Source organism: Pochonia chlamydosporia, chromosome 4 (genome assembly GCF_001653235.2).
Source record: "Pochonia chlamydosporia 170 chromosome 4, whole genome shotgun sequence".
In the NCBI taxonomy this organism is placed as follows: Eukaryota; Fungi; Ascomycota; class Sordariomycetes; order Hypocreales; family Clavicipitaceae; genus Pochonia; species Pochonia chlamydosporia.
Window position 1 is genome coordinate 4,741,389 of NC_035793.1, and position 22,188 is coordinate 4,763,576.

A 22,188-nucleotide genomic window follows, 5' to 3' on the forward strand; every position below is an offset into this window, starting at 1 on the left:
AAGGATCTATCTAGAGCCACGCGGAACCGGCACGCCAAGATCTGCCATTAAGATGGGCCGCAACGCCACCAGGTTCTCAACACCAGGAGAGGAGGTCAATGTCTTAGATGGGACCCTTTCTCCAGTTTTCGTGCAGATTCGATATGAGAGGCTGAAATTGTTTGCAGTCTGACATAAGCCCGAAACAACCCATGTTAGCTGGCCAGGACTATGCAGTAGTACTTTTGACGAGCGTATCTTCTTGGATCGTTGTGGATTGCCATCGTTCTGGCGATCGCCTGCAGGTGCGGCGTGTTTAATGATGACCGAAGTAACCCTGTGCTGATGTAGAAGACATGCCATCTTGATTGGAATCAACATCCAGCTTTAATGGCCTATAGCACGCAATTTACTGTCAATTTTTGATGATTTACTGACGCGGCTTTTCCCCGAGGCAGCGCCTACAATGAGACGAGGTCGGCACCAGGCGTTCTTTTGGGTTCTGGTAACTAACAGTATGTCTTCAACTCGAACCCTGCGTTCAAATCACTCTACACAACACGGATTATGTTGCAAGTAGCTACCAAGCCGCATATAGAGAAACGGAACAGTCGGGGGACATGGTAGCCAGCCCAGAAAGCTTTAGCTTCTAGTCCAATCGACAATGCCTGCGATTTGGGGGCTAGTCGCAGTTGGTTGCCGGACTTGCTCATTTTAGACGAACTTTTAAATTGCTCATAAGATTCGACCGTCAGGCTACATCCGAAGGGTTTCGGTGTATTCTCACCGCTGGCTACCTGCCTACTGAAGAGTATGCCGAAACAGACGACTGTACTGCTGATGTGGCAACAGTGTCAAAATTATCTTCGTGGGCTTCATTCATATCAGGTGAACCGTTGGTTCGCCATTTCCTGTTAAGAAATGAAAGAAGTAAGTGACACCAACGGAATAGCTGCATCCTGTGGTCTGCATTTCTAGAAGCTGCAGTACCCCAGGTTCCGGAATATCTGATCCACCCAACTCCAGGTGTCGTTATGCACAGGACCTGACGCAGTGTTACTTTCCGGTAGCGGAAGTTGGCAAACAAAGCGTAGGATTGGGTGGTATGGTGGACGTTGCCTTGGATGTTTTGTATATCGCGATTGCTTTATGTCAACGATTGTTGCCACACTGCCATCATTTTAAAAGTTGTAAAATAACAACAAGGATGTGACAATGCCTGGATGCAAGATTCTGTTCGTAGTAGGGCAAACTGGTGATGGCATCTCGGCCGAGCTATACTAGAGTTGTTTTGCAAAGGCATGCAAAATGTCATAGTTTAGAGGGTTGCGACTAAACTCCGTTTACAAAGACCTTACACGGGATACTAATACTTTTCGTGCTGATTTCTCTAAACCTGTTGTCATGGAAAGGCACTGCAGCCTGATTCTCTTGACTTGACCACGGACTGTATGTGCGACTCTCATTTCTCGACAGATGTTGCCGATGTACGACATCTGGACAAGTCCAGTACTTATCTCTACGTATGCTAAACCTGAATTAGAGATCCAAGAGTAAGAACATCGCCTCTTATATCACCGTTGACTTCCTTTTTCCCAATGTCCACGACTACCTCCTTCACCTTTAGCCTATCGAAGAATCCTTCTATAGCACCAGTATCTTCCAAGCCGCAGATGAGACTGACATATCCATCAGGTCGCAATAACACTATACAACCGGTATTTCTATCAATTCCGCACCTTTCATATACATGCCCATGACCATCGTGATAACTGTCGTCGTCAGCGTACACAGTCCAATAGTTCCACCCATTCTCATCATCCCAGGGCCTGAAAACGGGGTGCAAATCCATCAACTCAACATCTGCACGTCTCGAACTGTGAACTGTGATTATCTCCACTCCAGGATTTCGAGTCAAGCCTTTGGCAAGCCTGTCTCCCAAACGACTGAATCGGTCCGTAGCAGCGCCCTCAGCAATATCGCCGGGAAACACAAGAATGCGGAAGCGGCCGTCAGAGCTTAATCGGTGGTAAGCACGAATTGGGACGCCATCTGACTGATTCACCATTTGGAAATCCGGGAGACGCATTCCATGAGCCAATTTCGTAGCCAGAAAATGTGACTGCGCCTGTGTCTCCATCGTCTGCACAACCAGCGAGGTAGGATATTGGATCCCGATTCCGGTTGTAAACTTCTGAGCCGCAACATATGCTTTCAAGAACTCATCATGGGTTGTGTCAGTTCTGGCGAAGAACTCGAGATACTCTCTATCAAAGTTGATCAGAGCCTGTGCAATCGGACGACGCTCGCTTTCATACGTCGAAAGTAGCGCCGTGTCACATTTGCGCTCAAGACAGTACCGGAGTTTCCAGCCAATATTGTACCCGTCCTGAATACTGGTGTTCATACCCTGACCAGCTTTCGGTGAGTGAGTGTGAACGGCATCTCCAGCAAGGAATATTCTGTTCTGGTGAGAGAATTCGTCGGCGACTCGTTGTCCGACGCAGTAGGCTGACCACCAGGGGATGTTGCCTGCCTCAAGAGTATACGGATGAAGAATAGCTTGCGCGGCAGTGACGATGTTTTCTGCGGTGACGCTCTTTGCATCAAGTGATGTGTTGCGGTGGCCGCCGTCCATGCTGATGTAGAATCGGACGAGCTTGTCTTCTCTTGGGACGCCCATGACGGTGCCGCGGGTTGAATGGACGACGAAGACTTTGCGGATATCGGGGAAGTTGGTCTTTGGTATCATGTTTAACACACCTGTAGAATGTGAGTTTAGCGCCAGTTCTGCTAATGTATTTTTGGTTGAGTTACGAACCCCATGTTGAGTCTGTTAGATCTCCCGTGAACTTGATGTTGAGATGCTTGCGCAGCCAACTCCGAGCACCGTCACTTCCGATCACATACTTTGCACAAATCGTCTCTATAGTGTCTGTTGCGTTGTTTTGCAAAGTCACTGTGATCGGGTATGATTCCGGGTCATCTTTAAGCCTAGAGTCAAGTTTCACGTCAACAGGCTGAGTGTTCCAGGAAATCTTGACACTCCCATGTTTTTGGAGATTTTCACCCATGACGGCTTCAATTCGTCCTGTAGATCATGTTAGCCAGTAGTCGCAGGAGATGCGTCTGTGAATGGCGGTACCCTGGTCCAGCGTGACTTCTCGTGGTTTCATCAGTTCTTCGACCTTGTCCGCAATTGTCATCGTTCTTTTAATGACGCCATTCTTGTCAGGATTCCAAAGAACAATCTCTTCGCATCTCTGCGAATCTTTGAGAATCGTGTCACCGATACCAAATGTATCTAATATTTCGAGGGATATGCTTTTGAGTCCGTCGGCTCTACCCGCCTTCTCCGGGCCATCCTTCCTATCAATTACTCGGACTCTCAGGTTGGTACCATTGAAGCAATTTGCCGCTGTTAAGCTTTATTGGCGGCTAGTTAGAAAATAATTCATCAATTTGCTCAACCGCCTTGTGTAGAAGTAGAACCTACCCAGCGGGCCCGGCCCCAATAATGAGAACATCGACAAGGTCACTGACCGGCGACATCGTGGCTCTTGTTCAGAATGCAAAGGCTTGCAACAGAGATCAACTTGCAGACCTGTCTATCGATTTGGTATTATGCGTATGAGTCTATGCTTACTTGGGTTATGATTCATAACACAATAATGGCTGACAATTGCAGCAAACTTCATGCTTCAAACTCGGTGGGCCAGTCAGCCATAGACCGACCCGATTCCGAACCATCGGCTGCGGGTTGGTAGTCGGAGAGAGTGAAGAGTTTCCGTAAGACGTCCGCAATAGACGGGGCGGTTGTTCTGGGATTGAAACCTTTCGGCTCGCAGCGTATCAAGAGTCCATCGTCTTCACAGCAACCATCGCCACTAACTACGTCCATTGTCAAAGTCATGATTCAGTGAAATAAGTAGAGTAGGTGAGGGAATTTCCTTGAAGCGGATCATCAAGAAGCACCTTCAATTAACCAGCCTGCCAGGGCTTTTGGGCAAGTCCGTCTGAATGTGAATGCACACAAACGGGTCGTTGATGGTACGGGAGCTTCACTTATACGGAACCGGTGATTGGTCCCAAGCGCATTGGAAATGGCATGATTATCCCAATATATTTTGAGAACCGACCTTAGACCACCATGGTTTCCCTGCTGGGCGTAGTGAAGACTGAGCCTACATTTTACTTGTTCCATAGTTGGCAGCCCGGAGTCAAATTACGTTGTACGGTAAGTTTCGAGTCAAAGTCTTCATGAATCGGCTTCTTCAGCAGAGATTGGTCATGCAACTCTTTTCAGAAGTAATTACACTATCGCCCAAACCCATCACCACGTTCCCGCCAAACGTTTGCGCAGAATGTGCGACCCCAGGAGTCTCAGTTGACTCAGCATTATTCGTGTACTGACAAGTGGTAGCACAGTTTCCCAACAAAGTCCCAAACTCGTATAGCAGCTTTATGTCTGACATTTAATATACGAGAGACAATGCAGGAAGAATTGGGACGGCTGACCGAAGTCATTGCAAGTGATTCGGGTGAGATGGATGCTAGAACACATCAGACACTAGGAAGAAGTATGATATGAGATGCTACGAGTCTCACGAAGATACCCCCCAATTGACCGTTTGCCCTCAAAGTTTCCCTCGACACATTTGTCTACCTTACAATTCGATCAAATGATTGCTGATAGCTGGAATCTCCGCAAGTTTAAAGTGTTCCGGTCAGCAGCCGCCGAATAGTCGGCAGGGTTGCATTTCGGTTCCGAAATAGGACGTGACTCTTCGTAAGACGACATCGGCATCGTCGCCCGTCAGACGAAGGATCAAGATGATGACTCGGTCGGCCAGAATCGGCTCTCTACGGGAAAAAACAACAACCAACGTGCAGGAGCCTGGCAATGTAAGACTTCACGTGACGGATTATTGCGATTGCGTGACCTTGCTGCGACGTTGGTTCCTGCGTTGAGTCACTCATTGCAGTTACATTGGTAGAACAAGTTGCAATTTACAATTTATTGGGCTTGTTGTGTCTAGTAAGTTGGTGTCATTGTTGTCTTCAAATCGAAACTAGTACTCAATTTCTCCATATTTGCATGCTTCATTAATGCCCCAATTCTGACTGGCTTTGGCTTCATAGGTGTACCAGATCACAGCAGTCAATACATAGCCGAGATGGCAGTGAACCAGAAATTACAAGTTCACTCAAAACAGAATGATTGTATGGCTTTTGAACCACTCAAGATGCCCCAGCTATTCAATCCGCTGATTCTTTCATAGCAATTCTACTTGAAGCCTCATGGAGCTTGCTTGACTCTCCGCCTGCACAGAACTCATGGCAGTCCATAGACATTAGTTTCCAACAAACATTGGTTTCAAGCCCTATTGAAGTCTTGAATCATCTAGACGATATTTACATTGTGTCCGACGACGCGACCCAAAAAATAGACTCAAAGTCATTCACATCACCAAAAGCTTTCCAATTCCTGCTTCAATGCCTACAAGCCACAGCAAGTGGAACTCACCACGGCCGTCTTGTAAAGCTAATTATCCCTCTACAACAAGGATACATCACACGTTCAGATATCATTCCACTACGTCTCAGAGATTCCGAGTACGTTGAGACAGCAGTATCATTTGCAGAGCCCTTGCAAACCTACTCCGGAACTGGTGTGCCAGGCACAAAAGCCAGCCTCTCCGCCATCTTCTCTTCAGCGGCAGCGGGCCTGCTTCTCCATCAAACACCAGGATCAGACATTCAAGCCGAGTATCAGACGCTGTCTTTATCAGCTGAGTCCGATCTAGACAATAGACTCTCACTGCCGTGGATACTCCCCGGAACGCCGCCGCAAAAAACGCTGGTATTAGTAGATGCGAATAGTGCCCATCCAGAAGACGGGCTGGGTCTCTACATTGCAGCACGGGAGCTCGGTATTAAACTCGTCGTGTTAGACAATGGGGGTAGTTGGCTTGAAAAGGAAGAGCACGCGCACTGGCGCGAAGCATTTATCCCAACTCGAATAACCAATCCGCCCGAAGCCGAAGTCGGCAACCACATCCTAAGATCAGTCCAGGCGTATGGCAAACCGGTAGACGGAATAATCACCTTTGCCGACTCATTCTGGCCATACATAGCGGAAATTGCACCGCAATTAGGTCTCAAAACCGCATCGCCTGAAGCTCTAAGAACAGCAACGAACAAGTACCTCCTTAGCAAATATGTCGGCCACACTGCATACAACGCATTCAACCTGGAGGATGCACTCGACATCGCAAATAAGCACCAACTCCCATATCCACTTATTGTCAAGCCCTGCGACGGATGGAGCTCAGAAGGTGTGTCCCGTGTTGACAACATCGAGGCGCTTACCACGGCTGTCCAAGTGATTGACAACTCTCGCCACGGAAACGAATTCGTCATTGAGCAATACTGCGAGGGACCAGAAGTTGACATCAACTTTGTTCTGCAAGATGGCGAGATTCTCTTCTTTGAAGTGTGCGATGATCTTCCCAAGTCCGCGGACATCAACGGCCACTCGACCACTTCACACAGCAACTTCCACGAACTGAATAGTGTTTACCCCTCGATCCTCCCACAAGATGAAATTGCCTTGCTCCGCGATAGCTTCCTCAACACAATGCTAAGTCTTGGTCTAAGAGATGGTATAATGCATTTGGAAGGACGAGTTCAGTACTCATCAATGGAGTACAGGCTCCAAAACGGAATCACCGACCTCGTTCCCGCCAAGACAACCCGCCCTCCAGAAGCGTGGCTCATCGAAATAAACCCACGACCTCTCGGCATGACGGGCTCCTATATTATTGAGTCCACATACGGTATCGACTACTGGGGTCTCGCGCTACTTCTTGGCGTCAGCGACAAGGAGCGAGTTCGAGCTTTATCGAAGCCGTATAAGCTCGGTCCCCAGTATACTTGCATCATGGTCTTCATCCCCGTCGACTACCCTGTTACGTGTCAGGGTATTTTCGATTCAGAGGATGTGTGTGCCGATCTTAAGGCTAGACGGCCTGATCTCGCTAAGCAGATTAGTCGGTGTGCGTGTCTGGTGAAGAGGGGGCAGAAGGTTCCTCATCCGAGTACGGGGAGGAATACGTTCCTGGCGTACTTTAATGTGTTTTCGAGGGAGGGGAGAGACCATGCGCTTGAGTTGGCGAGGCAGGTTCGTGAGGAGGTTCGTTATTCGTTTATTTAAATATGTATGGACTCTTGGGTAGTAGACTAGAATTCTGGTGTTTGATGAAGAATTAGATATTAGCTGATTTCCGACCTTTAATATTAGCAATCTTGCACGAGAAAATCGCTTCCATGCTGCAAACAAAAATGCCAACCTGGATGGACATAAACTTCCCACATGTCTCCCGACGTTGACAAGTCCAGCGAGCCATATCGGTCAAGCGTGCAGTTTACTAGACGATGTAGACGCATGGACATGTTCACGTTGGATATCTTTGACAACAATGCCCAAATGGTCGGGGTCCAGCCCTTTGATCCTACAAGTAGAAAATGTAATCTCCTCTAACGGTGTAAACGTCTGGCACTTTAAACCGCCCAAAATACTTCAATCTTCACATTGTCCACATTATTCACCCACCCTCCAAATCGGGCCTTGCCCCAGACGGTAATGACGTCGCCCAATAGTAGGCTGCGAACAAACGACCCATCGCCCGTGGCTCGTCCGCGCCCAGCATCATCGAGGGCCTTGCCAGCATCAGAATCTGCCTTAGTATCGTCCAAGTACGACCATGTAACATGATGTTCCTGCCAGTCGCTTGTTGCCGACTTGTTTCTGTGAATTTCCCATTCAGCCTGGCCTTCTAGCGGGTGAACATATCTATATTTGACCTCTGGTTCTTCGGCCTCTTTGTTCTCGGAATCATTGTTGCTGTTGTCACCGTCACCTTCGCGGTCATTTTGGACCTGTTCAATGTTTGGATAGATTGGTCGGAGGGCGCATACGGGGAGACTCGGCGAATCTGACCCGGGTGTTTCTTGTCGTGCATCGCGCGTGCATTGTGGGTCGCCTTAGAGAACATTAGCAAGATTCCACTGACAGGTGGTTTGTCAAGACGTGTGATTTCCTTACACTTATGCGCGGCGTCGAATCTTTCCAGTCCAGCTTCAAACCACGTCCACGAAGCTCTGTATGTTCCCTTCGCCTCCGCATCGCCACCCCAGCCTTGGTCATGGCTCTTAATTTTAAATACCACCTTGCGCACAGGATGTATCAGTCGAGGAGTCGGGTATTTAGCCACTCTGGCAAAGTAATTTTGATCATGGTCGGTCCCTGCGGGTCGAGGCATCGCTTCTCGCGTATCGTAGGCCAACTCTTTGGACAAGGTGTCTTGACCTTCAATGCCAGTCAAGCCGATGGGGTATGAGCGCAGCTTTACAATCTTTAAGTTAGTCTTGACTGGTCTTATCCTGGGAGGTGTAGGCGGTACTCACCAAAAACTTATCCTCGGACATGGAAGACCCGTTAATCCGTAGAGGTTCCTGTTGCTCTGCCTGGTAGTCGATTACGTTGGTAGAATGAGCCCAGTACTCGGCATAGTCGAAAATAGCGTCGACCAAATCGGGCGGTAACTTGACGGAGCGGGTGAGCATGGTGCGCACGACGACAATGTCAATCGGGGTTGGGTGGTAGAGTCCATCGTTGGTGTCTGTCTTGTCGGAGGGCTGAGGTTCGGGCTGCTCGCGATCTTGTGGTAGAAGAGGCATCTGCCGCAGCCGGGCGAGCAGCATGTTGGGCACGATGTGCGCCATGATGAAGCTCAAGAAGACGAGGGACACGAAGAATTCGAGCATTAGGGACCCTGGCAAGGCAGGGCTGTGAAGCTTGGTTGGTGTGATGTGTAGATGCCGAGGGGAGATGTGAATCGTGGGGAGATGCGAAATGGGAAATGTTGAAAGGTGGATTGCGTGTATTGGAGGCGAGAATGTTGTATGATGACGATTCACGCAGACGCAGGCAGCCGGTTTAGACACTTCTGGCCAAGCAGCCTTGCTTGACAGGAAATATCATGCTGACGTCAAATCACAAGTGGGGATGCCGCATCTGCAGCATCCTCATCCGCATCTCCAAGTCCAAAAGGCGACAGGGATGCAGCCAAGGTGGGGCCGCGTCGATCATGTTTTGGGACATCTGGACCCTTAGTTGCCGTCATGCTGGTTACTTTTCATTAATGTTCCTGTTGTGGCATTTACAGTGGCCATTGCACTTGAGTTTTAGCACTTGAGTGCTATTGGACTCTGGATGCCAACATTTGAATTGGAGGTATGGTTGCCCAGGGCTAATAAATGCAAGCGGCTACATCTCGACTGACATTCCAAAGCCATGCATGTGTCGGTATTGTCGAGTAGAGGGCGTAGGATACAGGTGCTCATATAATCATGCCGAGTACATGATTGCAGGTCATGCCATATGGTTACCAACATGATGCGGAAACAACGCGGCCTTGCCACTCAGTACACTGTCAAGGTTCCGTAACTTTTCCACAGCCGCTTACATTTCTTTTGCACTCTCCGTCTGGCAAGGGTAAAAGGCATTTGCGAGCACAACTGATTCGCGGCCGTGGAAAGTTACGTACCCTACAGCCTAGGTGTTCCCAAATGGCAACTTCCTGGTGAGTCTCTAAACCAGAGTGATGTTGTCTCTCCTTTTTATAATCAAAGACACGCTGGAAATATTGAGTCTTGAAATAATCGAGTTTTGACTTGAAAGTTTTCTTCCGTGGTGGGAAGATGTTGTCAGTCTTGGGGGAAGGAGCGATCGGTTGACTGCGATGCCCCCACAACCTACCCAATTGAATAAAAGCATCCTCCTGTGCACCTCTACAATTCACACGTTCAAACCCTCAACGCAGCCACGCAAATGTATTATAATGACATGAAGGAATCGCAACTGGTGGGAAACGAAAAGAACCAACCATTACAATTAGAGCCTCCGAAGGAGAGTTCACAGACCTCGGCAACGAAGGTGTCGGTTATCAGTCGGCCAGCCGTCAAATTCACAACACCACCAAACTACGCATCCCCAAAGACACATGTCCACGGCTACGTTCCAGCCCTCTGGCGAGCATCGATATTACGAGGCCATCAGCAGATGAAACGAATCAAACCACAGCAACAGCCGCTTGATCGACTAGCCAGGACATCATACCCCATACACCATGTGGCACGATTTGCAACATCTGCCAGTCTAGTTCGCGACACCCATCGACGCGACAGTCAGGCACATGGATAAGACACCGCCAGACGAAGTTTGACCCAGATTCTAGAAACTTACACTGAGAAAATTCTGCATCAAATCAAGCGATAAAATATGGCTACGCAATGGATTATATGTGAACCACCCGGAAAATGACCGAGCCGACCTGGCGTAGCACATTCATCCAAATAGTCACTCAGCCACGTTGGAGGGGGTCTTAAAACTCAGCGGCAACCAGCGGTGTGACAATGTGTACGGGTTTGAAAAGAGGATCAAAACGGACAGTATGTTGTGTAACTAAAACTCACAGATCGTCGGTGCCGGAAGCCGAGCCAAGAAGGAGGGCGTGGGCGAAAGTCATGGCCACTGCGAGACCCTCGATCGCTGAAGTCGGCTTTGTTCAGGACGTTTTTCGGTAGTATTGACGACCGCACCTGTCAACTGGTGAATCGAGTAAATCCTTGAACGATGATTTGGAAGAACCATTCGTCAAGAAGGGAGTTGCAACTCCTCTGACCAGTACGTGGCCTGGGGAATCAGGTTGCGGTATAAAATTCGAGCATCGGGCATCTTCCAGGTTGGACCAACGAGTGGACCGGTCAATACTTGGCTCCCAAAAATGATGCAACAAACGGACGAGGCTTGTGAGAATGTGGAAGTTGAATGGCACTAGCAGCGGACCTTGCCGTTTTGTTTTCACAAGACGTTCGACTCAACATGAGGCGAGTATCCACATCATCCCCAACGACGAACAACACGAAACTCTGGAGATGGCCCTGGATGGATGGCTGTCCGCATCCACATGGGGGCCCATGGAGGTCCAGGCCAGACGATCACTGGCTCTCCTGCGAGAAATCAGTCATCTCCTGTCTGTCTCCACTCCGGCAATGGAGCCGAAGGTTTGGCCAAGAATGGTACGGAGTACGGCTGGTTGCATTCTGCAATCTTGCCTTTTCACAATTTGCATTTCTTTGCACTGCCACTCTGCCAACTTTCTAGTGCCTTGGGAGCCAAGAGCCGTTTAGCCCCGACAAACAGAAAGTCAAAACTCTTTGCATTGGCAGAAAGTCGACTCAACGGACGGTTAATTAGCCATGCGCCAGGCGGACAACACCTACACCCGCTGTAACAGTTGTTGAAGTCAAGATGTAGATGGAACATAGGAGGCTGCTATCTGCCAACCAACTCGCTATAAAAACGGCCCAATGTCGAACGAATGACACTATCGGCATCTAGTAGGCAGCGACGAATGGAAGCCCACGGTCCTTTCGATCAACGTCACTTTCATCTTGGATCAAGGATGATGGCCCAGGCGGAAGCATGGGCTACGACGCGGTCTTAGATATTAGGCGACAAGCCCAAAGTCCAGTGAAGACCCTATTGGCCCATTTCGAGAAGTTGACATAAAAAGAAGAGAACACCATGTGTGCTCTACAGTCTTTGCGCCATTTTGGACCCCTAGTCTATCGAATAGGGCCGTGACAAGCAGGCTTGTTTTTTCGTCTTTTCACAACCGCCTTATCCGCTTCCGGTCATGGCCTTGAAGATGAGACAAGCAAGTGAGCATGGGCAAAGGGAGATGAAAAATTTGAGCGAAATGCGTGGCTATGCTCGGCCGCCTTGGCCGCACGTACCTGACTCACTTTCCCCAGTTTAAGCTTGAGGCATTGGGCCATTGATGTGACCAGTGACTGCAACACAACAACATGAGCACAAACGTCGAGTCGACAGGGGGGGATAACACAAAATCTCTCTTAAACACCTCATTCCTTCACACTCAGGGACGAAAGTATTTTCCTCTCAAAAGCTTATCTGGAATACAGATTTCTTGCAAGTCTGTTATACCAAGCACTTAAGACAAGCACAGCAACCAGAACAAGGCTCCCTCGCTCTGTGCCCTTTCTCTCCCTCTTCACGTTCCTGTATTCACAGCTCACTGTGTTGGGCTGTTATATCGCAACACTGGAGGCTATTCAGAATCCAGCTCAAGCAGTCGTGGCGGCGACTGTTGCATCCCAACTTCAACCAACTCCCTTTCGGCCACCTTAGGGTCCATCAAAGGTGATTTAGTACGCGGTGTTGTTTGAATTGATCAAATCATCGTGGTCGTTGAACTACTGGTCCCCAACATTGGCTATACTGGCATGAAGACTCTTTCACTTATCGCAGGCACATCGTCAAAATGCCCGTTCTCTCCAATTACGCGACCAAAGCAGGCTCCCCTGGGCTGATTGGGCGACTTTCTTCTCGTTTTGGAATCTCTCGAAGCTCTTCATGGCCTGCCAATATGTCATGGCTCAAACTTCCTTCGTTGGCCACGGATGCCTCTACGGAGGCTGTTCTAACTGCTTTTGCGGGAATGGAACCTGACATGGTGCTCGATCACTTGCAGACCCATAAGGATGGACTCACCGATGAAGAGGCCGATACCCGTCGATCCATCAAGGGGCCAAACATCTTGCCAACTCATGCGCCTCCTTCATGGATCATCACTCTTCTCAAAACCATCCCGAACCCGTTTAATATCCTGCTGATCGCTTTGGCCATTATCAATGCTGCCGTTCCTCCAGGATCATGGGTATGTACACCCATAATTAGCCACCACGTAGTTGGTGAGTATGACGACCGCGGCGTTTGCTAACTCAGTTCCAATACAGAAAGGTTTCACCGTCTTAGTTGTCATGGTCGTCATATCTATAGCCGTTCGTTTCTGGCAAGAATACCGAAGCAGCCTGGCAGTCTTCAAACTCCAGTCGTCAGTTTCCTGCAATCTCGATGTTCGTCGCCAGTCCAACATTGCTCTGAGCCAAAAGGTTTCCACTGCCAGCGAAGGTAGCAAAAAGACTGTTTCCGAACAGGACTTGGTGCCTGGAGACATTGTCCTGCTCTCACCTGGATCTGTCATGCCAGCTGATTGCTTGATTTTGGAAGCCACCTTTTTGCGCGTGAGCCAGTCGACGTGGACCGGAGAAAATGATCCAGTGCCCAAAACGCCAAGCACCTCGGGTGAGAAGGGAACGACTCTTTTCGATCTGAACAACATTGCCTTTATGGGAACGAGTGTCATCTCTGGTAACGGAGTTGCGCTAGTCCTTCGAACCGGGCCGGATGTTTTGATTGCAAGCATGGCCAACGAGCTCAAGAAGCGCCGTGAACCCAACTCTTTTCAGATTGGTATTCGACATGTCAGCTACATGCTGATTGGCTTCATGCTCACCATGGTTCCCTTGGTAAGATTTGTGTCTGAGCGACTACTTTTAGAAAGTATTCTGACTTTGTTAGGTGCTGGGTATTTCTGGATACACCACCAAGGACTGGGACGCTGCGGCTCTCTATAGCATTAGCGTTGCTGTCGGATTGGTACCTGAAATGCTTCCTGCAATCGTCAACGCCAATCTTGCCAGGGGTGCCTATGTGTTGTCCAAGATGAAGGCCATTTCCAAGAGACTCGATTCGGTCCAGAATTTAGGCGCCATGACTGTGCTATGCAGTGACAAGGTAGGAAGAGTTTCTTTCCAGAGAGTTGAGAGGGATGCAAGTGCTAATGTCTTTAGACTGGAACTTTGACCAAAGACGAAATCACGCTGTGCCATTATCTCGATTGTGCCAACGAATCCAATGCCAATGTTCTGAAACTCGCAACGGTTGACTCGGTGGTCCAAGGCTCCAATGGGAACAACATTGACGGCGCCATCTTGGACTATCGCATGGCCGATGGTCGCCCGATTAGCACGGCTCAATACGAAAAGGTTGCCGCAATTCCCTTCAACTTTGAGCGCCGCCGATCTGCTTGCGTTGTCAAAGGCGTAACTGGCACCAATCTGCTCATTTGCAAAGGTGCTTTCGAAGAAGTCCTCCGCCTTTGCTCCATGGTCCGCAAGGGCGGTGTTACGCTTCCTCTGGACTTCCAGGTGAAACAAACACTCCTCGAGCGCGCAAATGAGCTCAACAAGGATGGATATCGTGTACTTTTGGTGGCTATGAAACAAATTGGAGATATCAACAAGGAAGACGAAGATGGTCTGCATGAATTGGAATCCAACATGATTCTTGAAGGCATGATCACCTTCATTGACCCTCCAAAGGACGATGCAGCTGAGTCAATCGCCCAGCTCAAGAACCTTGGGGTCGAAATCAAAGTTCTCACTGGTGATACACTTCCTGTGGCTGTCAATGTATGCCAGCGCCTTGACCTCATTAGCCGCGACGAAGCCGCTGAAGATGACGACGTGCAAGCAATTACTGGACCCGAATTGGCTCTCCTACAGGATACCGATGAGTTCGACAATGTTGTCAAGACTTGCAAAGTGTTTGCTAAGTTGACTCCGAACCAAAAGGCCCTTGTTATTGGTAGTCTCCGAAAGGCAGGCAACTGTGTGGGCATGCTTGGGGACGGCATCAATGATTGCATTGCGCTTCGAAAAGCAGATGTGGGCATTTCAGTCGACTCCGGAGCCAGTGTTGCCAAAGACTGTGCGGATGTGATCCTGACAGAGAAGGGCCTGGGTATTATTGTTACCAGTGTGACAACTGGCCGTCTTACCCATGGTAACACTATCAAGTACATCAAGGTGGGAATTCTGGCGCTGTAGCTGTTTTACAAATGACTAACAATGTGTAGATGGTGGCTTCGTCCAACTTTGGCAATGTCTTCAGTATGCTTGCGGCTTCCGCCTGGCTCCCGTTCACTCCAGTAGGTTTTCTTTCCCCCGGCACTAGCAGCATTGGCTAACACGACTAGATGCTTGGTATTCAAATCCTTGCCCAGAACTTGCTCTACGACATCAGTCAGATTGCTATTCCGTGGGACCGAGTCGACCCCGAGTACTTGGCTACGCCCAAGACCTGGAAAACATGGGGTATGCTACCTCTTGTACATTTAAGTAACTCCAGCTAACTCTTCCAGACCTCCTTCGCTTCGTCGTCGTCCTCGGCCCGACGAGTTCTGTCATTGACATTCTCACCTTTGCCCTCGGCTGGTTCTACTACGGAATCCAAAACACCGACGACCCAGAGGCGGTGAAGCGTTTCCAAACACATTGGTTCCTTCAAGGGTATGTACACCATCCATCTCATCATTAGATCAACAGAAACAATAAATTAACAATACACAGTCTCCTCACACAAACCCTCATCGTGCACCTCCTGCGAACTGCCAAAATCCCATTCATCCAATCGCGCGCTGCAATGCCCCTCGCCCTTTCTACGACGGCCATCATGATCATTGGCTTTGTGCTCCCTTGGATCCCGCCAGTCCAGCGGGGCCTTAGCTTTGCTCAGCCGGCGCCGTCGTATGTTGGGTTCCTGGCGGCCGAGCTGCTGCTGTACATGGCAGAGGTGCAGGTTGTCAAGATGATTTACATCAAGATCTTCAAGACGTGGTTGTAAGCTTCTTGCAACTACGGCTGGAAGTTAAGGGATTCAACATGTGCTACGTGTGATATGGCTCTTCAACAGAGTCGAAAAGTTTGGACTTGACTGCTTGGATTGTTTTGCGTTGTGTTTCTTGTCATGTCATTCAGTTTAGTAGCTTAGCCGCCACGGTTCAGCTACAAGAAATAAACCCAGTCGCATAAAATGCAGTCTCAGACCAACACGTGCACAGAATGCGTAATTGCTGTGATAGAATTCGCAATTTGATGTCCTCCGCATCTCACAATTACCACAATTCAACCCCAAACCTGTACGACAAAATACCGCCAGCTGGCACATAAATATACACTTAATTAATAACAAAAGTACACGCTAATTCAAAAACATGCGAATATTCCCACCAATATGCTTCAAATCCAACAAAAACGTATCATGCCCAAAAAGACTCATCTCCTCACTCAGCTCCACATGCGTCACGCCCCTATTCCCACCTATTCTCAAGCTCTGCGCAATCTCGCGCTGCTGCCACGCGGGAAACAAAATATCGCTCGCCACGCCCATCACCAGGGTAGGCGTATCCCGCAGCGCCGACAAGCCCAGCACCAAATCCTGCGGGGGGCGCGAGGATCCCGCCTCCAGGGGTTCAGAGGTATCGACTTGTGAGGACGGTTGTTCCTCGTACGGCTTTGACGGGAGGGTGAGCGAGCATGAGGCGTCGGAGGTGGTGTACGTGCCGGCCTGGATGTCCTCTGTGTGGATATCCCGTCTGGATTTGGTGGCCTGTTGGTTCTCGCGGCCCAGGTCAAACAGGTCCATTGCCTTGCTGACGTATAGAAGCGAATTGGGGTCGTAGTTCAGACACCACTTCTCACCGGCGTGGTCGAGATATGTCTCGATGAGAAAGTCGGGACACAGGGCGGGTGGTTTCGTGTTATCGGCTCTGCGACGACCGAAGCGCTGCTCCCACTCTGGACCGGAGCGGTATGTGACTGTTGCGATTTCACGGGCGAGTTTCATGCCCGCGTGGGGAGGGATGGCGTCGTAGTAGAAGCCGCGGTTCCAGTTGGGATCCATCATCAGCACCTGGCGCTGGGTGTGACGCATGGCGATACTGTATGGATGACTTCTCGCGCAGCCTGATATACTGACGATGCGACCTACACGCGAGGGGAACAGCACACCTGCCGCGAGGGACTGCATCCCGCCCATGGACGATCCTACACTTGCGTAGAGTTTATCGACGCCTAGATGGTCGAGCAGGCGGAACTGCGCGCGCACCATATCCTGCATCGTGAGGATAGGAAACCGGGTTGCGTACCGCTCCCCATTCCCGGGATCGATACTACTCGGGCCCGTGGAACCGTGACACCCGCCTATGACATTCGTACAAATGACGTGGTACTTGTCCGTGTCGAGCGGTGCTCCTGGCCCGATGAACTTCTCCCACCATCCAGCCTGGGGATTCGCCTCCGTAGAGTGAGCGTGCGACGACGCAGAAAGACCAGTATGCAGGAGAATGACATTCGACTTATCCGCATTCATAGCACCCCATGATTCGTACGCGATTGTGAATTCTGGCAATATGCCACCCCAGTCAAGAAGTAAGGGATCTTTACAGTCGAATATCTCAGTAGGACCAGACGTGTAGCTTGGCTCTGGGCCGGATGAAGACCGACTTGCTTGCAGGGTAGCCGATCTCGTTTCCAGGGCGTCTAGACACGGGAATGCCATGGCGGGATTAGACGCCACGCCTGATTTGCGCGGCGGTGCGCAAGTGAAGCGTGCATTGTGTGTTGTGGTGAGGCCGATGAGCCGGGCGGATGTCGGGAGTGGGCGTGAGAGTGATTTATGGATGTGCCGGGTGGTGTTTACCAGGGACCGGGATGCCATTGTGATGGCGGGGCGTGAGGTTGTAATGAATTGTATGAGATTGAGTTGGTGAGAAATGAATTGGTTAATGTAAGTGAGGTTAAGCTGTATAATGAATTGCTTGATTGATAATTGCGGCGATGTCGGTGGTTCGTCGATGCTTACTCATCCAGCACATCATTTCACGTGCCGGGATTAACCGTCATTCCGCCACCGGACGCTGTCAACGATGATGCAAATATGAAAAGTTGTTGGAATACGTTGACGAGGTGGATTGAACTGAATTATGAAGCTTGTTTGTGTGTCGTTCCATGAGGCGAGTTTAATACGATGCTGGTCCCTGATCCCTTCAATGTTCTCTTGTCCAACCAGTACCTACCACTGACACAAAGTGAAACATCTTCGGGGGGGTCCCCGACTCCCCCCATCCACCAGACTCATCGCTGCAATACATACGGAGTACGTAGCTGGGAATGGTCCAGCCCTGTTCAGTTAGGCTGCTCTTTTCCTTTCCCTGTCAAGAGATAATCGGTAATCGGCCCGGCCCGCGGAGAAGACCTGACCAGCCCTTTGGATGTTGTGTCCCAAGCAGCTTGGTACATTTAATATCAATGCCTGTTGCGGCTAAAACTTTCGGGTGACACAGCCGCGACATATTGTGGCCGTGGCCTTTTGTATTCAATTCGTTGACGAGTTTCGTTCCTCCTCTTCATCAAAGGCTGTCATGTAGTGCTCCAATTACACAAATATCTAACAAAAATGAGCTTTTTGCCTTATCGATTTCATATAAGATGTGACCTACTCGTTCGTCGAATGGGTGTAAATCTAGTACTAACAATCATCTGAAGGCTTTAATGCGCTCTCACAAGAACAAGAACTTATCAAGTGGGAACCCATGGTATCCCGGAGCAGAGAATACATGCGATTGATTAGCATAATGGAGACGATATCGAAATGAAAGGGATTCAACGCTGGTACCAGGGCCCTACGCTTCCCACTTCGCCGCCAGTTCTTGTTGCTGCTCCATAGGTGGTGGCGAGGCGGCGACCAATCTGGCTTGGAAATTGGCATACATCCCGCACAACTAATTGTACGACCGATTTCATATCCATCAACTCAATTCTCCATATCCTGAGCACGAGTAACGCCGGCCACAGCACGATGATTTAATCCTCCAATCGATGCTCCACATTCAGGACAATGCGCCTCTTCCATCGGCATACCGCACTCCCCAATTGCAAACTACGGAGCCGTTTGTTAGTCTTCGCCCAGCAAATTCAATGACTAAACAGACAGAAAATGAAATTGTGAAAAATTGACAAAAAATTCAGACCTACCGGGTGTCCGTTAACGCAGTTGTACCAATGCCCAGAGTGAGTAGCAATGGCACCTGGCCCGCTGACCATTGCCTCCTTGATGGCAGCAAGTTCTTCACCGCTGACGGCTTCGTACCATTCTCTTTGCAGTAGCTTGATACATTCCTGAACAGCCTTCTTCAGCTGCTCCACGTTTTGGAAGGGCTGGCTGCAGAGTTCCAGGGCCTTTTCCAAATTTATGCTCGCATCTTCCACAAACTCCGCCGCCCTCTCCTTGTCGCTGTCTGCGGACAGCCCGGACGATTGATAGAGCCGAGCCATTCTGGCATGATGAATCGTAGCCTCGACAGCAAGCTTTGGCAGACGTTCTGTGACACATTTTGAGATGAATGCCGCACAAACCTTGAGAATCGGTTTGACAATTAGATGCGGGGAGCCTCCTGGCCATTGTGAAATTTTTGTACATGTCGAACTAGATGTTAGGGCGCGTAAGATGCTAAATTTGTCTTCGAGGATTAGAAATTCGAGTTTAATTCGGGCCATTTGACCAGCAAGTTTAACACGACGATCTCTCTCCACGGGCAGGGCGGAATGCTGTTCCAAACTCAGGCCCGCCATTGTCACATCTAGAGCCCCGGGTTGATTCGCCCTCATGGCATGTATGGTGGCTTCGTGGAGTTTGTGAGCCGGCTGGTGGCTGTCAGAAACCTTCTTCAGAAACCCGCTGATCTCTGTAAGCAGCTTGTTGCAGTCATTGAACCGCGTCTGTATTCGATTGGTGACCATCGTCGGCTGTGTATTCTTAAGGTCAGCCAAAAACTTGATCGTGGCCAAAAAGCCCTCCTGTGACTCGACGAGGTCCTCTTCGAGTTTTTCAAGCTCGACCTCGAGACGTCGTAGCTCATTTTTCCCATTCACTAGGAATCGTTTCGATAGCTCATCAATAACGGCCCTGTTGATGACTCGGTTATACCGTTGAGTGACATATTGCCTCACGGGCCGTTGACAGTCGGGGCATTGGGGTATCTTTGTTGCCAAGGTGCCAGATATGTCGGCTAGTTCCGTGAAACGGCCATCTTGGTTGGGAATGTAAGCAGTATTCATGCCTATGAGACCATCCAAGGTTTCTGACGTAAAGAAGTGGCCACATCCGAGCACAACAATAGGAGTCTCGTCGACGTTGATTTCGGCGTAGGTCTTCATCTCCAGCAAATCAACCCTCGCGGCCTCCTTCACCTTGCAGTCGTGACAAAACCCTTCAGCACACGTCTCGCCGCAAATGCCCGGGCACTGATGGCCGCAGGATAACGGTTTACTGCATCGCCGGTCGCACGGTAGTCTGTCACACGGAGCAGAACACGGCATACGACAAGACCCTTGGTGCTCACAAGATCACATACACTTTTGAACGCAGGGAGCGCAAGCCTCGCTGCATTTCAAGGCACAATGTGAATGTGGGCATCGGACCTCACAAGGAGCAACACACAGGCCACAGTCCTGTCCCTCGTGGCAAGATTTGCGACAGAAGTGATTGCATGTTCCAAAAGGTCTTCCGCAGACCTTCTGGCAACGTTGATGAGATGGTCCAAGTAGCTCAGCAATTGGGTTGTTGCAGCATTGTCCACAGGTTCCTGGGCAGGTATGACCGCATGGAAGTTGTTTTGTACAAGACACCGGGCATTTATAGCTTGCCGGCGTCACTGACAAAGAACATTTCACCTCCACCGTATGGCCGCATCCTTGAACCTCCTTTGGGACGAGAATACTGCAAGGGATTGCCTTGGGGTTCTGAGCCAGATGGCAGGCCACAGACTCTGCCAGATGGCCACACGGAAGTTCGACGTTTGTCAGTTTCACGAGACACTTTCCACACTCTTCTCCGCATGTTTGTTTCTGGCAGGCATGGCCGCAAGGCGTGTGAAGCCGCTGGCAAGGTTGGGGACATGAAAAGGCCTTGTGCATAGTTTCTGAATGGCACCTCGCCATACACATGTGGCCACAGTCAGGAAGACGCGATACTAGCTATAATAGTTACCTAAAATGGGTAATATTGATAGACTAGATTTCCCTAAGCTAGAAGGTAGTAGTAATTATACTACTTGGGCGCTTAGAATAGAAGCTCTTCTAATTAAGAAAAAGCTAAAAATAGCTTTAGAATCTAATTATAATAATAAATTAGAGAAAGCTTTAGCTTTAATAAGACTTAAATTAGAAGATAGGCCTCTATTATAAATAAAGCACCTTAATACTACTAAGCTAGCTTGGGAATTCCTAAAAAATCTCTATAATAATACTAGTTTTTGTAACGAGCACTATAATAGTAGTAGATAAAGCTAGGTAGCAGCAATAGGGTACATTATATTTAAGACTAAAGCTTGCTCCCACATGTGTATGTGTAAAGTGCTAGTAATATGCAAGCAAAGGGGCAGTAACACGCAGTAGAGAGTAGGGTATTACTTGTGCGTGCATACACCTTATAATTATCCCCCCTTTATAGCTAGGCGCCTAAATAGCTTTATTAGCTATCTACTAGCTATTAGACAGTATAATACTATATTATTGCTATAATAAAGTAACCTTTATTATTGCAATTTAGTTACTATATAACTAATTATAGTGTATATAATAATAATAATTTGCCCCCTTATTACTATTATTTTCTTCCTACTATACTATCTCTTTACTATTATATATATAATCTAAGCTTCTAAAGAGATATTAATTACCCCTAATAATACTACTAATTTGCCTCTAAAATAATAACTATTACCTTTAAGAAGCTTACCTGCCTCTATTACTTATATACTATAGCTAAGAAGTTTAAGAATAGCATGCCTAAGAAGAGTAATATTCTTAAGATATTATGCTATTTCCCTCTTAAGTCTGCTACTATTAGAGGTAGTATTAAGGTTACTAAATGCTATACTTAGTATAAGGAGCGTAATAATACCTATAAGCCTATAGTTCTCCTAGATTCTCCTTATTTTCTGCTAGTATTTACTAATATTTTATTGTAGACTCTACCTACTATAGTAGGTAATTTTAATAAACTATAGGCTATTTTAAACTAGCTATAAGAGCTAGTTATAGCTATAATTAACTTAGAAGATAAGAATAATAGATCTTCTCTCTTCTTAGATAAGTTCTAAGTGCTTTATGCTAGACTTTTACTAGTAATTATATATAGTTTTAACTATATAGAGACTGCCTATTATATTGCCTTTAGGCTTACTAGCGCTATTAAGGCTAAGTAAGTATATAGCTTTATTATAATAGTCTTAGAGGTTTGCTTGCTAATAGCTATAGTTTAGCCTATTATTACTACCTACTAGCAGTATATTATAAGCTAATAGTAGCTCTAGGTCTCTTATTTTCTACCCCTACTTTATAAAAGTATAGGTTAGCTCTTTCCTAATAAAT

The 22,188-nt window shown here is 48.5% G+C and overlaps 9 protein-coding genes across 9 annotated transcripts; 4 read left to right on the top strand and 5 right to left on the bottom strand.

Moving 5' to 3' along the window:
- Positions 1-1,507: 1,507 nt before the first annotated feature.
- Positions 1,508-3,531, bottom strand: VFPPC_14717 (FAD binding domain-containing protein; the record flags this gene model as incomplete). Its single annotated transcript, XM_018292485.1, has 4 exons — positions 1,508-2,742; positions 2,801-3,070; positions 3,125-3,405; positions 3,476-3,531. 4 exons carry the CDS (start codon positions 3,529-3,531, stop codon positions 1,508-1,510), a joined length of 1,842 nt encoding a protein of 613 aa, XP_018137974.1.
- Positions 3,532-4,571: 1,040 nt separating this feature from the next.
- On the top strand, positions 4,572-4,724 carry VFPPC_16826 (hypothetical protein; the record flags this gene model as incomplete). Its single annotated transcript, XM_018294579.1, has 1 exon — positions 4,572-4,724. The coding sequence occupies one exon, from the start codon at positions 4,572-4,574 to the stop codon at positions 4,722-4,724; it is 153 nt and encodes a 50-aa protein (XP_018137973.1).
- Positions 4,725-5,156: 432 nt separating this feature from the next.
- On the top strand, positions 5,157-7,195 carry VFPPC_10096 (glutathione synthetase ATP-binding protein; the record flags this gene model as incomplete). Its single annotated transcript, XM_018288529.1, has 2 exons — positions 5,157-5,202; positions 5,262-7,195. 2 exons carry the CDS (start codon positions 5,157-5,159, stop codon positions 7,193-7,195), a joined length of 1,980 nt encoding a protein of 659 aa, XP_018137972.1.
- Positions 7,196-7,542: 347 nt separating this feature from the next.
- VFPPC_10095 (ankyrin repeat protein) lies at positions 7,543-8,766 on the bottom strand (the record flags this gene model as incomplete). The annotated part of the gene is made up of 3 exons (XM_018288528.1): positions 7,543-8,024; positions 8,087-8,387; positions 8,449-8,766. The coding sequence occupies 3 exons, from the start codon at positions 8,764-8,766 to the stop codon at positions 7,543-7,545; spliced, it is 1,101 nt and encodes a 366-aa protein (XP_018137971.1).
- Positions 8,767-9,874: 1,108 nt separating this feature from the next.
- On the top strand, positions 9,875-10,246 carry VFPPC_18252 (hypothetical protein; the record flags this gene model as incomplete). The annotated part of the gene is made up of 1 exon (XM_022429895.1): positions 9,875-10,246. The coding sequence occupies one exon, from the start codon at positions 9,875-9,877 to the stop codon at positions 10,244-10,246; it is 372 nt and encodes a 123-aa protein (XP_022285482.1).
- Positions 10,247-12,497: 2,251 nt separating this feature from the next.
- Positions 12,498-15,598, top strand: VFPPC_16825 (Mg-transporting ATPase; the record flags this gene model as incomplete). The annotated part of the gene is made up of 8 exons (XM_018294578.1): positions 12,498-12,788; positions 12,868-13,440; positions 13,493-13,708; positions 13,765-14,781; positions 14,832-14,903; positions 14,952-15,069; positions 15,117-15,264; positions 15,325-15,598. 8 exons carry the CDS (start codon positions 12,498-12,500, stop codon positions 15,596-15,598), a joined length of 2,709 nt encoding a protein of 902 aa, XP_018137970.1.
- Positions 15,599-15,955: 357 nt separating this feature from the next.
- Positions 15,956-17,473, bottom strand: VFPPC_10094 (homoserine O-acetyltransferase; the record flags this gene model as incomplete). Its single annotated transcript, XM_018288527.1, has 1 exon — positions 15,956-17,473. The coding sequence occupies one exon, from the start codon at positions 17,471-17,473 to the stop codon at positions 15,956-15,958; it is 1,518 nt and encodes a 505-aa protein (XP_018137969.1).
- An 810-nt stretch (positions 17,474-18,283) lies between these two features.
- VFPPC_16824 (hypothetical protein) lies at positions 18,284-18,523 on the bottom strand (the record flags this gene model as incomplete). The annotated part of the gene is made up of 1 exon (XM_018294577.1): positions 18,284-18,523. One exon carries the CDS (start codon positions 18,521-18,523, stop codon positions 18,284-18,286), a length of 240 nt encoding a protein of 79 aa, XP_018137968.1.
- Positions 18,524-18,568: 45 nt separating this feature from the next.
- VFPPC_16823 (NFX1-type zinc finger-containing protein 1) lies at positions 18,569-19,971 on the bottom strand (the record flags this gene model as incomplete). Its single annotated transcript, XM_018294576.1, has 2 exons — positions 18,569-18,694; positions 18,790-19,971. The coding sequence occupies 2 exons, from the start codon at positions 19,969-19,971 to the stop codon at positions 18,569-18,571; spliced, it is 1,308 nt and encodes a 435-aa protein (XP_018137967.1).
- Between the last annotated feature and the right edge of the window lie 2,217 nt (positions 19,972-22,188).